We start from the raw sequence: 17,643 nt of genomic DNA, 5'->3' as shown, positions 1-17,643 counted from the left end.
TTTTCCCAGCAGATGTATTTTAACAGCCAAAGAATAAAACACACAAACAGTATTCACTAAGTAAATGTGAGGCTTATGCATTTACAGTGTGCTTGAGAGAAACTGGGGTGACGGTGCGCGGTGAGGACGGCAGAGAGGGGATGGAGCATTAGCACATGGAAATGGGAAGCCTTTTCAGTATCAGTAGCACTCCACCAGCTGGCCTGCTGAATTTGTGAGGACTGTGTCATCAGTAAGAGTATCATGCTTGAACTCAGATATTTGTGGGAACTGTCAGCAGAAAAGCTTGGGGTTTTGGCTTAAGAAAACACGAGGGAGAAACTGTGTTTCCAAGAAACTTGCAATAAGTTAAGAAAGGGGAAGCACTACTACAGCAAGGTGCCAGAAACATGTCTGGAAACCTTCTGAGGTCAAGAAGACCTGATCTTCAGGGGAAACAGAGCAAAACAGTGAACATGACAGAAGCAGCAGGAAGGCAGTAAGCTGACAAGCAAAATTAGTGAGGAAGGAGTCCTGAATACACATAACCTGGCTGACAAGCTCCTGGTATCCTAAAGCCTAAACGTCTTGTCTTCCTTAGCACCTCAGTCCTTGTGATCACTTTGTGGCTTTAACCCTCTCAGTAGCTCCTACCAGTGTGCAAGAGCAGGCAAGGACCTGAGCCTTGGCAGGCAAGTTCTTGCTTCAGCCATCGCTGTGCTTCGTCCTGCCTGGTCAACAGGAACGACTCCAGCAGCGAGGCTTCCTACATCGGGCTATGTGGGGGAAGAGGCCAGGGAGCAGCCGTCCTACCTTGCTCTCAACGCCCCACACACCAGCCTGCTCACGCTGCTCTGCGCTTGCTCCTTGTCCCTGCGGAGGGAACGCCACTGTGCCACCCTCGCCAGCGTGCCCACCATTGCCACTGTCTCCTCGAAAGCCCCTGCACACCCTGGACCACATGAGCCCTGGCCTCTACCAAGCCTCTGCATGAATGATGAGCTTGCAAAAGCACGTAACGCAGTCAGTCTCTGAAATCGCAGGTATCACTCAGCGTCTCGATAGTATCTGCACAGTGAGAGCATGCCTTAGCAAAAATTTTAAATACTCATTATTTATACCAGGCTGAGTAATCCATCTAGCTTATATGTGACAGTAAATCAGCATGGAAAATTCAGACACATATTAAAAAGCTGAAAGACCTGGTTATAAAACAGGACTGCATTTAAAGAATGAAGCTTTTGGGGGAAAAAAAAATGTAAATACACTACACTAGAAAAAGCCCCTACAAATTTAATCATTTCTTTTGCCAGATATGGAGAATCAATTTAGCCATCCTAACAAGAGACAGCTGTTTCAACTCTGATTTGAAGTAGAAACCTCAAGCCTACGTTAGCTAGTATTTCCAGCTTTCTGTACCTACACACTAACTAATACATGAATGTGCATATATCAATCAGATGACAGCTGTTTTCTTCCCGAGTTCTTTCCTATTTTCAAAACTGCGCAAGAAAAGCTGGCACCCATCTACCACAGAGGTATTTGCAACTGTTGTCTTCCTGCATTTTGTAATTTGTTTGCAAGTGAACAATAGAGAAGAACAATTATTTTCTTAAGATGCGGCCAAAATGCTGAATTCCTCATGCTTCAATAATACCATTTTCCTTGAATATTTTTAAAAGATGCTGAGCTGCACATACACGTCTGACACCTTAGTTTCCCATACGCTTTTTAATTACGCTATATTTTCTCCTGCAGAGTCAACCGTGTTTATCAGCTCCCATTCCTGCCTCCGTCTAAAATAAGGTGTGAAACAGCACGGTATGGCCAGCAGTCTCCTGAGATCATCACGATCACCTCCGTTATACACGGACAGAACCAGCCACGCCAAAGCCTGCGGTACGGCCTAAGGCGGGCAGGAGCCGGCACCGCGCTGGCCCGGGCACCGCGCTGGCCCGGGCACCGGGCGCGCAGAGCGCTCACAGGCAGCGGGACGCGGAGTCCGTCCGGCTTTGACTTGTGCATTCCGCGCTACCCGCGTTATGACACAAAGCCGTTCTCGCCCGTTCCCCGTGCGGCTACTCCGGGCTCCCTCAGCGCCGGGAGGAGCCGGAGCGGGCAGGGCAGGGCGCGGACCCCGCTGCCGGGGGGCGGACGCCCGCCCGAAGGGCCCGGGGGCGGCTGAGGGGGCCCGGCTCCGGCGGCCCCGAGGGGACGGCGTGAGGGCAGCGGGAAGGGTGAGCGGGTCCGCTTACCCCGTTGGCCGCGGCCATCTGGACGACGATCTCGATGGCCGTCTTGCTGAAGTACCTGCCGTCGCTGCCCACCACCATCGTGCAGCCCTGGCGGTCGCGGAGGTCGACGGAGGAGAGGAGGCTCTGCACGAAGTTGGGCAGGTAGTTGCGCTGGCTCTCGAAGAGCGCCGTGGGCCGCCGCAGCCCCCCGCCGCCCGTCGGCCGCTGGTCCTCGTAGGGCGCCGTCTGCACCGTCAGCACCGGGATGGGGGTCCTCTCCATGGCGGCGGCCCGCTGCCGCCCGCCCGGCTGTGGCTCCGCTGGGGAGCGGCAGCCCCTCAGGCACACTGCCCGGCCGGCGGCGCGGAGCGGAGAGGCGTTTCCCTGCCGCGGGGCCGGGCTCCCTCACGGCCGCCCCCCGCGGGGCCACAGGCACGCCCGGCCGGCCCCCGACGGCCCGGCGGCGGGAGCCCGGCGCCGCGGGCCAGCCGGGGCGGGCGCGGGGTGCGCGCCGCCCCTTCCCCCGCCCGGCGGGGCCCCCCCCGGCGCCTGCCGCCCGCAAGGACGCCCGGGGCTTCCAGTCCGCTGCCATCAGCATGCGGCGGCCCCGGCCAAAAATAACCCTGGAAAGCGAAGCCGAGACTCGCGGTCTCCTGCCAGGGCTGTAACTGGAGGCAGGGGGAGAGGGCGAGCCAGCGCGACACACTTGCGCGGGGGGATCAGCGCTGTCAGAGCTGCGGCCGTCCCGTCCTGTCCCCGCTGGCCACCGGCAGAACGGCAGCCGCCGTGCCCGGGCAGCCGCGCACCGCCGGGCGGCACGACGAGCGGCCGCCGCCCCTGCCCCGCGGCAGAGGGTCAGTCCCGGGCTGCAGCGAGCTTGGGAGGTGGTGCTGGCCCGTCCTGCGAGCGAGAAAACGGAAGAACAGGCAATTAAAGAGCGAACAAGTTCTTTGACTACTAGTACCCTAAGCGAGGGGAATCGATTTTTTTTTTTTTTTTTTTTACTGTATTGTTCGGAAGCAAGGTTTTTGTGTAGCAAGTAAGCTTACCGAGGGGGGTTGGGTTTAGATTTTTTTCACAGCAGGAGCTGAGTTCTGCAGGAAGGCTCTGGTCTGACTGCAGGATAAATGATCGCGCTCGTTTCCATCCAGTCTTACTCCCTGTGAGGCTGAGCAACCCTCTGAAGGTGTCTTTCCCTTTGAAATTCTGTAAGGTATTTCATAGGGATGTGGTGAGACTCAGTTCGTTGACATATGTGTTCATTCTGCTTCAGTTCATTCTGCAGAGGTTGCAACTGGCAATTGCAAAGATGCCTGACATTTCCCAGTATAAAGGCTGTGTTTACAGATGCCTGTGACTGTCAAACATCAGCTGAAATTTTCCATCCAAATGCTTGTTTCACACTGGGCACACACAACAATATTTTGCCGGGACAACTGTTGGCTGGAGAGTTGGAAAAAATAATCATGGAACCTAGATGTCGTTCTTGTGCTTAAGAAATCCCTGGTGTAGACCTGCACCTGAGCAGACAAAAATAACTTTGTAAGGCGTTCTTCAGGTCTCTACAAAGGAGTCTGCTCATAAACTGCTCAAAAGCACAACAGAGTGTCACGGCTCAGCAAGACAACACATTTGCTGCGTCGCAGGAGGTGGCCAGGCAAACATGGGGTAAAATGGTTTTGTCAGTTCCGTAGACTAAGAGCTCATTAAGAGTCAGTGGAAGTCACCTGATGAACAGTAACCAAAGGAAATCTGTTGTGGTTTTGAGCCTAGTCTCTGTAGACCCTGTAGTGGTTCATAGCAGATAGAGAGTATGATAGTTTAAGATACGATTGTCTGCTATTCATCCCTTTGACAGTGACCACTGCCTTACACGCTACATTAGGCAAGGCCGAACAGTTTAGTTTAAATAAACTAATCCACTTAGCAGGAATTCACTAATCCACTTAGTAGGAATTCTAGCTCTTTGGAAGGAACGCCTGTATACTGGGCCATAGAGTTTCTATTAAGGAAAAATCTTCCGCAACAACTTGCAAATGTTGCAGCAGAACTGTACAAGCACCATTAAATAAGCAAGTTTTGTTCCTTCAGTTGCACTACTAAGATCACAATTCAGTGCTAGAATAGTACCTGAGTTTTAGACGGAAACATAGTTTTACAGTTGTTTCATACAACATATGTTTGTGATAGAAATGTGGATACTCAAAATTAATTCAGCCATTACCCATGGTGCCATACGTTGCAGTTCAAATTCTCGTCCTGCCACTGAACTGTCAGTCATCATTTGAAAAATGGTGCACAGTAGTGTTATTGTAAGATGAAGATTGTTAACCTGAGCTATTGAAGAAAACATTCTGAAAAATGTTCTAAAAATAAAATGTTGGCTTATCAAGCCTACTCAGAGAAAATTACTAATTTCAATTAATATATTGTTTTGCTAATAAAGGCAAAAATAGTTTTAAAACCCAGTGCCCCCAACTGAGGTGGTTCCTACTCATGAAAACTTTGTTTTCTTTGACTTGTGATGATTTTGTCTCAAAACATGAATTTCTTAGGAGTTAAAAAAATTAAAAGAGATTTTTTTTTAATATGTTGAATGACTTACTCTGTCTTTCAGTTCGCAAATGAAAGCCTTTCTGTGTAAGTCTTATGATAAACTGTTTAGAAAAGGCAGAGAAAGTGTATTTTATACTTGTATAGGAAAATTAGTTCCCTCATAGCACAGCTTTATTGAGAAGTAGTATTTATGATCTGGTGGACACTCGAACTCAGTGAGGCTGTTTTCAGGAAATTACACTTAATCACCAGAAAAGGCTGTATTTCACTACAGCTGTAAGTCTCTAATTACTGTGAAACAGAATGATTGCTCTAAGGAACATTTTCACACAAACTTACATGCAAATTGATTAACAAAGCCCAATCAGGAAAAAAAAACCCGAAAACATAATTCTCGTAATTGCTGATTGATTTACTATTATGTCAGCACTCGTGATGTTTTATAAATCGGGTCTGGCTTATAAAATTGCCTGTTACTATCCATCAAATTAGGAGAAACAAGAGAGGAAGGAAGGGACTGAGGAAAGGAGGAAAGATCACCAATCATTAACGTAACAGAGAAAGCAACTTTTGTAAAAAGGATGAACCCCCAAATGCCCAAAGACTCATCTGCAGAAAGTTTATTTAAGTAGTTTCGTGCATAGCAGAGAACATAGAGATAAATATCCATTTCAGAATTCTAACAATATGCCTACTCAAATTAGTGCTTCGGATATCTGAGAATCACTGGCAATTTTTTGTTTTCCACTGTTAGTGACAGACCAGTCCCATCACTCTTGTTTTCCATGATTCCGTGGAAATGCCCTGGTGTTACACGGGGGCACGAGCAGCAGATTCATTGCATGACAGTTCTTGCCAACGTGAGGAAGAAGCAGCATCTGAACATGGGCACAACCAACTGTCTTGTCCTCGCTCCAGTTCCTGCCAGACTTCAGCAGCTCCATCGCTGGTCTGGGCTCTGCTGCCAGCACTGAGACCAGCAGGGGAAGCAGCTGACACTTTAATTCTCCTGTCGCCTTAACAGCAGCTTTGAATGTGACTCACTGGCACAGGAAAGGAAATAAAATGTAATTCCTGGGAGTCGAAGTGAGCCCTCTTTCCAGTCGTGCATGCGATGCTTCTCCTTGGTGTATGTCACCTCGCTAGCAAGAGCACTATTCTGCTTTTTTACACAGCTTTCTTAGATCCGTCACCTGTTATCCACTCCTTGTAGACTAAGGGAAGTAAAACCAGATGTGTTAAAGTCTTACTCCACATGCTAGGTTTGCTAAATGGCTGTGTAGCCCAAACAGGCACTGCTGTGCAGCAGCTTTTGCTGGATGTCTGAAATCCAAGATACAGAGGATATGCTTCTGCACAAATGACAGCTTCTCATTAGGCAGCCTATCTGGATTGGCACAGGGGTGAACAGGGAGCAGAATAAATGCTGCATTGATAAAAACACTGTAAGTAATATATGATTCAAATTTTTCCCAGTACTGTTCAGTAACCCTTGTTTAGCAGCTGCTAGACTCAATCATTCAAATAAGCTGTAAAATCTGTACAATTCTTTGAGCACACACTAGCTACCAACATTAGGAGTCAGGGCATCTGCAGAGAGCACCTTGTGAGAAGAAACTGTATTTTTCACTTGAGTTCATGTTGGGATTGTTATGTGAGATTATTTTTTTTCTGTGTGGGAAATAAAAATAAATTAATACCAGAAAGTTCAGGATAGAATGATGAACTGTCAACATACACGATGCTTATTGCTGTCATTGAATTAAGTACACATTGGGAAGGAACATGATTCAAGGGTGGAAAGAGCCGTGATGGGGCTGGGGAAGGGAAAGGCTAGGGACAGGAAAGAGCCGCGCTGGCTCATGGTTGACTGACACTCCTCCCATGGGAGCAGAATGCATTTGGAGAGGCTACTCTGCAGTACAATTCCCTCACACTACCCGTAAATATTCTTCAGCACAGTTAATGCCCAGAATGAATGTAGCAGAGATGCAATCTAGAAAAAGAGCAAAAGATGTCCGATGTGGATCCCATGTGACTTCTTCACAAAATCTGGAAATATATTTAACCCATCTAAAATACTAACATTCTCAAATATTGACATTTTTTAATTAACTAATTAAATTCCTGCTCAGGAAGTGACAGATTCTCTGAGTCCAACACGAGCTCTGTGTGGAAGTGCTGGGTATTGAAGAATGCATTACGCCCTTGGTTTTGCCCACTGTCAAGAGATAAGAACGTTTTTTCTAGCTGCAAGTAAGTTAATAATCTTACTGTATGTAATATTAAGTGTGCAGTCATTGCAGTCTTGCTAGACTGTGTGATGGAGACAGATATATTCTGTTTAAGAAGCTGTTTGTATTGCCAAGTAAGCAACGTGTCGCCAAGGCCTGATTTAGCAGGAGCTTATTCTGTATGCACTGTGGAAGCCTTATACTTCCATTTATGGGTATTTATCAATTATGTCACGAGTTAAGAGTGGAAGCTTTATCCACATGGTTGGTATTCTGGCACATGATATGCAAAGAATAAAACACAACCTACAAACCAGTCCTACTGCCGCAGTCCTGGAGATTTCAGGTCTTATTTTCAGAAATAGGTGCTACCACTGCATCCAGTGAGACTGACACGAGACTGGGCCATCCAGGCTGTAGTGTTCAGATGACATCACATTCTGTAACCGTGACAAAATACACCTTACAGATACTGCCAACTAAATGGCCTCTTCCACATGATCACCCACCTGTGTACTGCACAATCCTGGCAGAAAAAATACTTCATGGACTGAAGTCCACTCCTTATAAGCTAACACGTTGTCTATGCGTGTTTATCGTTTTCAGTGGTGGAATTAGTGAGTAAAACGAAAATCTCAGCTGAGGCACAATGGTTTGGTCCTGGGAGCTGGGCAGTTGTAACAAAGAAGTGAAACATACATTCTCAAATACATGCTGGTTGTCTATCTACCAGCCCGGGGATGCTAGGTAGTAAAGGTAGCAGAGAAAATGATGGTGTTCTTGCTGACACTGACAGATTGGTACATGAAGCAGAGACTGAATTTATAGTACAGACCTACTGAACATCCATTTAAGAAGTCTGGGGTTTTTGACATTAAGTCAAAGCATACATAAAAACGCAGAGCAGGAAATGTTCCCCCAACATCCCAGCTGATAACAAACATATCTGAAGGAAGATACACACCCAATACGAGTGTGATATGATACAAGGATTCCTTGTCTTATATATACCAGCTTCCTCAACAATATATCGAGGTAGGAAAAGCAAACTGTCATCACCCCTGCTCTGAGTCACAGTGTTTCTGACAAGGACTCAAGACTGAAACTGTTCAGGAATACAAGCAGCATGGAAGAAGAAACCAGCATGGAAAAACAGCTCCTTGGAATGGGGAGGGGGGAGAAATTTAATACCAATTTTCTTTTTGAGTTTTTGGGGAAGTCACAACATATTTAAGTCCCTCAGTTCACCAAACAAGTTCACTGGCCTTTTAGAAAGCAGTATGAGACCCAAGGATTAAAAAGCCCTATTTTAAGAAAGGGTTCCAGACAGAATTCCAGCAATTCCTTAATTAGTGTCAGTATCACAATTTTGATCTATTTGCATAGTCGCTTAAAGGTTTCCTTTTTTTTTTTTTTCCCCCTCACGCACTGAAATATTAATGGGTAATTTCACCCTTCACTGTCTGCTCTTTCCAGCTCTGTGAGTTAGGGGAACACTATTTAAGAGTTCCCCTTCATACCAAGGGTCAAGCAATTTTTCAGCAAGCATACTCTAAATTCTAGCTGACAAATTGATTTTGCCAGGAAACTTATTTTATCTTCTGACTGTAGTTGATGAAGAGAAGAAAAATGTGTGCTAAACAACCTCTCCATATTGGAGTGGCTCTGATTGTTTCTTTGGCTGCCGATGAGGTTAGATAGACATAAAAGCAGTACTGTATATGGATAAAAATAATCCAGAAAGAAAGACAAAATAAGTGAAAGGTATAATTTCAGGATGCCTCAAGTCCTGATTTGTCGCTGAGAACCTCACCCAACTGCAGGTGTCACCTGTGGAGAGTGGTCAAGCAGCGCCTCCTTCTGTGGGCATGTCTGGTCTATCTTTAAGTCTGCTCTTTGAAAGTCTGTCCACAGGATAAGTCTGATTTATTTTTCCCTCCTGTAACCTACCATATACTCTGCCTCATTTCTGAGAAGTTCGGTCTCAGTTCTCACGATCTGCAAGCCAGGAAGGGTGTTTAATTAGGGGTATCCATTGGGATGTGTATCTGTTTTTAGATACTTGTAGTCAGACAAAATAGCCTTTCAGTTTTGATGTGTCTTCTCCTCCTGGTCTTGCCTGACCTTTCATCTGGCCTCAGATAAATCTGGAGTAACTTCGGATTTTCTTATTCAGATTATGTAAAAGTGTAAGTGGAACAAAAATTTTATGCACCCTGCAAAATTTTTGTAGCTATACTTGGCAGATGCAGTTGAAAGTTAGCTAAAATAAAATAAAGTATCAATTGCAGGTGTTAAGTAGGCTATTTCCTTAAGATTGCCAGAGACACTGAGTTAATGTAGCTATATGTGTAGTCAATATCTGGGTTGAGGTCTTCAGAGCCTACTGCTGCAGAACTGAATCTGTCATGGAACTGGCTTGAACAAGTCCATCTTATTTAGATCACAGTGCTTTTAGAGAAGTAACATGCTACCTCATTTCTTTATTCTAGAATTACAAGCTCTTTTTCCCAGGAAGCTCCCTTTGCACAGAAGTGGAGGATTGTTTCTACCTACCACTTTTACCGAGGGTGCTGGTGTGACTTGCTTTTGTTTGCCTTTACCTCTTGGGTTTTACTTTGAATCAGGTTATGTCAATGATGCCACTTCCCTTCCAGCCTCTGCCATGGCCATGACTAACCAGCAAACACCCTATCAAAGGAGCCATTTCCTGGGGTATCTGGACCTTTATTTCCAGCTTTCCTCCAGTGTGGAAGTTATCCCTGCCTTAACACAAAATTATTATTCTGGGGAGATCTCAGTCCAAAGTTTACAAGCTTCTCTTTCAGCCTTCCTAAGATCACATTCAAGTGGAAAGGGCTGGAAGCATGCTTGAAAATGTATGACAGTTTTATAACTATCTCTTTTATAACACAGGTAGTTAACAAGAGGTTCACATAAACTTGGAAGTGGATCTTTGTGGACCCCACATCACTTTTCCTTAGTGTTATCTCTTAACCAGTGGTGCATTATGGCATAGCCTCATTTGTCTTCCATCCTGCCCTTTCCCAGCAATACTATATGCATCCTTTTCTGCACGACAAACCTTGGGCAGAATGCAGCATCTCAGATTTAACACACATGGTTTTCCTGGGTTTCTGCTGTGTTATTGGACAGTCCTGTCCAGAGCACGTGTCACCTAACAGCTGTCACTGTAACTACCTTTAAATGATGCGAAGCAGGGGTGCCTTATTTGACATTTCTTCAAAGACCATAAAGTGATGCAGCTTTATTGATATCTACAGAGCTAAACCGAGCAATAGCAGCTGTAACTCAGCACACCAAGCATGGTATATTGCAGATGCAAGTGACACCTCAGGATTTCATGCATCACTGTCCATCCTGTAGCATCAAGAATACCTGGGGGAAAAAAATAACTATAAAGATAATACTCTCTCCACTGTGTTTGAAGAACATGATTAAAGTTATCCCTCTTCTTATGGTGGTGGGGGTGGGAAGCTACCGCTTGTCTTCTTAGGCATGTTTGATGTCATCATTCAGTCTTGCAATGATTTTAGACTGAATCATCAGTAAAAGGATAAAGGCTTTTTATTCTTCATAAATCTTCTCCTCTACTACCTGGAAAAGGGCATAGGACCAGAATCAAACAGACGTTCCTACGAGAAAACGAAACCTGCATTGCTGCAGAGCAAAGCACAAACAGGTGCTAAAGTAAATGTTACCACTAGATGGCAGCAAATACTCGTTTTCGGTGACATCTCTGTGAGCCGCTCGGTTACGTGACGGCAAAAAAACGGAAAAGAAATCCTGTGTTAAGGGAGGAGCTAGGATAAATCCGCATTTGGAAACAAATTCAGTTTACCCTGGAGACAATAGCAAAATTCTTCATTGAGCAAAATTCACTTACTGGGCTGTAAATTCTGTTTCAGCCCAAGTACCATGCTGCTTCATAGTCATAACTGTGAAGAGATGTCCTCTGAGGTACCATGTTTTCTGATTTTCTGGTTTGCAAACCAGAACTCCAGAAGCTGTGTCAGTTTGATTTTTACTCACGTTCCTCCAGTTCTTGTAAGGCAGAAGCTGAAACCACAAGACATTTTCTGGAACAAGCAGTAATTTTACAAAGAAGCAAATTAAAATACTACAATTAAGGTTTGTTTATTCAGGCTATTACTTATGAGCAACTTGATCTAGTTGAAGATGTCCCTGCTCACTGCAGGGCAGTTGGACTAGATGACCTTTAAAGGTCCATTCCAACCCAAACTATTCTATGACTCTGACTGGAAAACACAGTTTTAATATTGTATCAACACAGCCTTTGTTCAGATAATTTCCAATACACTCATGGCAGCCATATCAGTGTAAGGAAAGCATCAGAGTTTTTGAAAAAAATAAGCAGCCTAGCAATCTTAAATGGTTAATACCAAAGTTCAGATTCTAGAGGAAATGGGACTTTACTTCAGCTAACTAGCCTTTCTTCATATTAGATAAAGAACTGCCACTTCTTCCATAGAAGAAAGGCATTTTGAAGAAAAAACTGTAGAAGAAGGGCTTATTGTAAAGTAAGCACAGGTTTGGCCACAGGAAGATTCAGCCATAAAAATGCCACTTTCTCTATTTGCCTTCCAGGACAAAATTAGAAAGAGGTGTTCCTAGCAGAGGCAAGCCATCCTATAAGGCAATTTCTGAACTAGGAAAGTAAAGTTAATTCTTAGGAAAGCAGAGCAAATTAACACAAGTAGATTTTCCTCACACTTGTATTTCTGAAGAATAGTTTTCTAATAAAACTGAAAGTAAAAATAGGTGGTTTTAAAGTTTTGAAACTTATCTTTCCCCCCTCCCAAAATTCTGCTGTTGTATACGAGGCTATCTGTTCCTCAGCCCTGTAAACGAATCAGTCTGACAACAGCTAAAATAAGAAACTCGTGAATATTGACAGTCAGATAATTTTAAAAGGTACTGTATAACCTATGTGAAAATTTTCCTGGAAATATCACAGAGGAAAATACAGAAATGTGTAAGTGAAATGTTGAAACCTCAGGGACTTCAATTTGCAAAGCCAGAAATATTTCAGAGTTAGCAATGAATGTGGGCGGCCACTGCTTATAAAATAGGGTGCAGGCACAGTGGGTGTTTCTAGGGATGGAATAAAATGCTGGAGGCAGTAATGACAACTGCTTCTGAGTGCTAGCACAACATTTATAATGATATGCTGCTACTGGCCCTGGTTTACTCCCTAAAAAGCAAGAGAGGCAGCTGTGCTGCTGAAATTCCTGAATTCTGCTGGCTACTGCCCTGGGCTGGGGCTCCCTGCCCCACGATACGAAAAGCCCCATGCTTGCAATGGGATGCAATGCTCTTTTCACTCAGAGCAAAAACCACACCCTGCATGAGATGTTGTGGGTGTTACGACACTAACATCCAGGATGTTAGTAACTTTCAGTCTCACTATAACATGTATTGCCCTCTGGACTGCTGGAGAAAGAATTTTTGGGAGTATTCAATGATGTAATTCAAAGAGAATAAGCATGAAAACCATGGTTTTACAACTTGATCTTTAGTTCTCTGCTGCTTCTCTTGCACTCAAGGCTCCCAAACTGGTTAACAAAACCATCGTACAGACAGACTAGCAACACAACGACCACAGCAAGCAGTCCTTAACGGATGGGTAGCTCACATGAGACTCAGGGCTCAAAAAGCCTCCTTGGGAAACACTCAGCCTCACAGCAGAACCATCTCTTCCCCTGCCACGGGACCTGGGGCATCAGGAACAGCACTTGCAACAAGAGGTTCGCTGTCCCAAGCCACACAGCTGCGTTCTGGCCTTCACAGAAAAACATCTGACTGCCATTACGTTGTATGGCAATTGGCATATCTCCCAAATGATAAACACTGATTTGTAATGGACAAAGTAATGGACCTTACCTTTCAGCTAATGCTGTGTGAGAGACAGGAACAGTCTCTCCTCCTGTGGAGAAAGTTGCTTTACTAGAAAAAGTAGCACAAGACTTGAGGGCTTCACGAAACAGTCGCCCACTTTTGTGTTTACAAAGTCTGAGAGCCTGTTTTAAGTAAGTACAGAAAACGTGCAAAGCGCTTTCTTTTCCCTGACATGTGCTATCCCTTGCACACCCACATGTCTTACCACTCAGTTAAAATGTTTGTATGAAGAAGAGACTCAGACCCTGGGAAACAGACAGGAATTTTTTAGGGATCCAAGGTGAAGTTTGGGACTGTGCCGGTGCGGTGCCCCCCGGCACTCAGCTCCAGGAAAAAAAATAAAAAACAAAACCCACAAACCTCCCAGCGGAGCATCTGACCGGCACGGTGGCATTGGCATGAAGGAAAAGGGTCCTGCGCGGAAGGAAGGGTTTTCGGGGTAGGTGTGAATAGTGCGGTTAACATCCACTCGGCTATAGGGGCTGGATTGTTGTTCTGCAGTAAGGGTACTGAACACCCCTTGCTGTTGGTCAAAATGAGAATTATGGGAGTGGGTACTCTGAAAGGACAGTCTTGGGCAAGCAGCTGTGGAAAATGGGAATTTGGTAGTCCTCCCACTACAGGAAAGACAAACTGCATGCAGTTAAGCCTAAAAATATACTACAAATAGCCCCACCCCTGCCTAATGGTCGGTATTATCTGTTAATATTCAGTACAAGCTACTTGGTCCTGGTATAAAGTGTGCGACAGAATTAATCAAACAGAGCAACAGGGTACTATAGAAAAAAAAATATTCACCATATAATAGTCTAAGGTGTCCTGTTTAAAAAAAAAAAAAAATCAGGTTTGATATAAAAAAGCATGGCCTTTCCACTGCCTCTGTTGCCAGCATTGTATAGTCAATAGAATAAATTCATGTGCATTTCCATGGATGGGAGTGCCAGGTATAAAACATATGTTCATTGTGATCATGATACAAGAGCGAGATAAACTGAAGTTTGCTTTTACCCAGGTGCAATATAACATGCCTTTAACAACTCGTCCCAAGGTTTTAAACACAGCCCCACCATTGCCCTCACCATGTTACCTAAACAATTGGAATCCACCATCCTCCTACCTGAAATAACTATTTCTCAATGTATGGTTGATATCCTAATCAGAGGCCGGGAGGGAGGGAGGGAGGGAGGGAAAAGAGAGAGAGAAAAGGAAAAGGAAAAGGAAAAGGAAAAGGAAAAGGAAAAGGAAAAGGAAAAGGAAAAGGAAAAGGAAGGAAAGGAAAGGAAAGGAAAGGAAAGGAAAGGAAAGGAAAGGAAAGGAAAGGAAAGGAAAGGGAAAAGGAAAAGGAAAAGAAAAAGAAAAGAAGAGAAAGACTGCCCTGCTATTGCTGGCTGTAAATCCTGGCTGGGCTCCCTCTGGGAAAGTGCTGCTGGCAGCGCGGAATGACTGCTTCCCCAAACCGGTCACTTGGTGGAAGGGAATCAGGCTCTGTGCACTCACTCCTGACAATTTGAACCACTGAGCTGTTTCCCCTGGAACAGCACAAAAAAAATACCTTGCCGTTGTATGCAGGAAACACTGGGAGAAGACTTGTGCTGTAGCGCAATCTGGGAACACATCTATAGGAAATCTGCATTCCCACAAAAAAAAAAAAGGATCAAAAAAACTATTAACAAGCTATGTTTGTAGATGGGTTTGAAATCCTGTTAAGAGAGCCATGTGAAACTAGCCTATATTTCAGACTACCCAAGAAAGGACAGTAAAATCACTGTGACTTTCCACTATGCTTGAAGATTGGAAGCATTTATGTATATTTGAGACCAATATTTATGAGTAAATGCAAGTGGCAAATCTTTTACTCATTTCTTAACAAGCGATACATTTCCTAGTCTGCTTGATGCTTGATCCATTACAGCTCAGTTCTTTTCCCCAAATTTCCACGGATGTCTATGGATGCAGGACTCGGACCAAGCTGCACTGGAGCCCTGATGCCTCTGTGAAGCTGATGGCCCTAACCAGACTCTGGCTTCCTATCTGGTCCGTTTGCTCGCCACGTGTCCATTGCAGGAAGAACAGAACAATCATGTGCAGGGCACTGGGATGGGAACGTAACATGTCACCCTCCAGTGTGGCACTGCCTCTGCCAGCAACAGGCCATGAGCTTTGCAGCAAGTGCAGAGAGCCCCAGGGCTGAGGTTTGTCACGCCAGCTCTGGCTGATCTTTTCTCAGAACCTTCCTGCAGCTGTGTGTTGTCTGGGTTACCTGTGACAGCAGTTTCTCTAGCTGACCTGGTATCTATTGCTGATTTGTTTTACTTTTTTATCCTTGTATGTTACAACCACAGATTTTCACAAGTAGAAGTAACTAACTGCCATTCCTTGCAGAATGAGATATTTATGACTGTAATGCAATGACGCAGCCTGATACGGTATCAGTGGCCTTGAGAAGTGGAGACAAGAATGTGGTGTAGAGGAGAAGAGGCGTGGGGTGTTAAGAGATGGGGCACAGGCCTAGCACTGGAGACCCCATAGTGATTCACTCACAGTCAGTTAAAACAATGCAGGCCCGGACCTGGCTACAACTGGGTTTAAGGGCAAAATAAAGAGAACAAATGCATGGTATCCCACATGTGTAAACGTATATAGTAAACTGGGGTGCAAAGCGGAGCTGCGGAGCAGTGATGGAGAGCAAAGCCTGGTAGCAAATAAACACAAATGATGCTCAAGTGGGTCAGAGAGGGAGGAAGAAGAAACGATGGGCGCTGCTCGGGCCGGCACTCCCGGTAGCCGGGGCAGTGCCCGGGTTGCAGGCGCAGGTGCCGCTGCTGCAGGCTCTGCAGGGCAGCTGGGCGGTGGAGCTGGGGGGCTCATGGGGACAATGTGCGGCTGGGACCCCAGCCTGACCCGTCCTGTCCCAACTGGCCACATCCTGCCCACGGGGGACAGAACGGGGCACGGATGACCACCCCACTGCCACCGCCTGCCCCAGTGGGGCAGGAGGGCGCTGAGGAAGGTTGTTATACTTAAGGATCAGAAAGTAAGAATCCACCAAAAATCTAGCAAATTCAGAACTGCTCAAATTTTAAAGGATGTCATCAATCAGAAAAAGTAAACCTCTGTCTCCCTGGGATTCGTAAACACTGATCATTTCCTGAAAATTAAACATGACAGGTGGTGTAAGGAAATGGTGTGATGTTTCATGCAAGGAGGGAGGTAATTTCTGTTGTTTATTTTCAGGCTTAACAGGGCCTATAATAACATGGGGAAAGTAGAACACAGTGGAAAAAATGCTGGTTTGGAAAGGCAATTTCTGTAGATGTTCAAAGTTGGTGAGGGCACAAAAGGTGATAAAATCATTGAGTTCTGCCTCTAAGAAGGAAACTCTTTTGCCTCTGGCAGGGAAGAAAATGTATTATTTTTGTCAATGCAACTGATGCTCGGCATCTGCCTAAGGCTTAGCACGTCTCAGGTGCAGGCAGGGGAAGGAAAGTATTATTATCTTGGGCATCATTTTGGCTCAGAAGTGGGCCCAGACATGAATGGCTGTTCTACAGCCACGATGGCCATCCCTTCCTCATGAGAAGATGCAGCTTTCTCCCCACTGTGCCCCTCTTGGGATATGCCTAGCAAAAAATGCTAATGCTTTTCCTTTCCAGACCCTTCCTTGCCCCCCTGAGCATCCCTTGGCCACCCACTGTCCATGTCCCCACTGCCCAGGAAACGACTGAGCAGTGCCTGCCCGCTGCCTCCAGCCTTCTGCCCAACCTGACTTCAACCCACTTCGGTTCCTTGGTTCTGCATCCAGTTCTGGGCTCTCCAGTTTAAAAAGGATAAGGAATTACTGGATGTAGTCCAGTGGCAGGCTGTGAAGATGATGAGGGGCCTAGAGCACCTTTCTTGTGAGGCGAGACTGATAGAGCTGGATCTGCTCAGTCTGGAAAAGGCTGAGGGACGATGTTATCAATGTTTATAAATATCTCAAGGGTGGGTGTCAGGAGGATGGGACCAGACTCCTTTCAGTGGTGCCCAATGACAGGATGAGGGGCAACAGGCACAGGCTGATAAGATGGCTGATAAAGGAACATCCTCCTTCCTTTTTTATTTTTTCCCCCTAATTTGATGCACCTTTTATCACAAAGCAAATGCTAGGTATGTGACAAGTTAACGCTCCACTAGCAGTGAAAACAAATTTTTACTTGTTCAGACACATCAGGAAGCATTCATGTAGCACTGTAGCTAAGAGTCCGTTCTTCGGAATATCTGCTGCATGTCCTAGAATTATGTTTTGAAACATTTTTAATTCCACCTTAACTTTTTGCATTCACTCATTTTGCACTCAGTTGTAATTAACACATCCCTCTAAAGCTAAGAGGTGAACAATGACTACTGGAGAAGGTACAGGGCAAGAAGTTCAACTCTAAACTGTAGAAGTATCAAGCACAGAGATAAAAGCTTCAAACTATGTTTTCGGGACAGCACTCAAACACAGTATCAGAGAACCCCATAACAAATCACACAGGGCAGTTTAGACAATACAGTGAAAATGTGCTGTCCCCAGTACCCCAAATCCTGAACTGGCAGGGTCATGGTCTTGAAGATAGAACAAAGACAGAAAGCTTCGTCATACTTCAGAAATAGAGATGAACCATAGAGTGAAGCCTAAAGTAACAGCAATAACTGAATTCAAAACCCACCTGGATGCA

General features: G+C 45.2%; 1 protein-coding gene across 1 annotated transcript in view; it reads right to left on the bottom strand.

Annotated features, from left to right (window-relative positions):
• PGM5 (phosphoglucomutase 5) overlaps positions 1–2,719 on the bottom strand; it is a 67,250-nt gene extending 64,531 nt beyond the window's left edge. The window contains exon 1 of the mRNA XM_065655483.1: positions 2,235–2,719. Within this exon, the coding sequence (XP_065511555.1) occupies positions 2,235–2,495 (261 nt within the window). The 5' untranslated portion in view covers positions 2,496–2,719. The remainder of the gene's footprint in view (positions 1–2,234) is intronic.
• Between the last annotated feature and the right edge of the window lie 14,924 nt (positions 2,720–17,643).

The sequence above is a fragment of the Caloenas nicobarica genome, chromosome Z (assembly GCF_036013445.1).
Source record: "Caloenas nicobarica isolate bCalNic1 chromosome Z, bCalNic1.hap1, whole genome shotgun sequence".
Lineage (NCBI taxonomy): Eukaryota > Metazoa > Chordata > Aves > Columbiformes > Columbidae > Caloenas > Caloenas nicobarica.
Note: the sequence above shows the minus strand (reverse complement) of the source record. Positions and strands in the feature narration are given on the sequence as shown.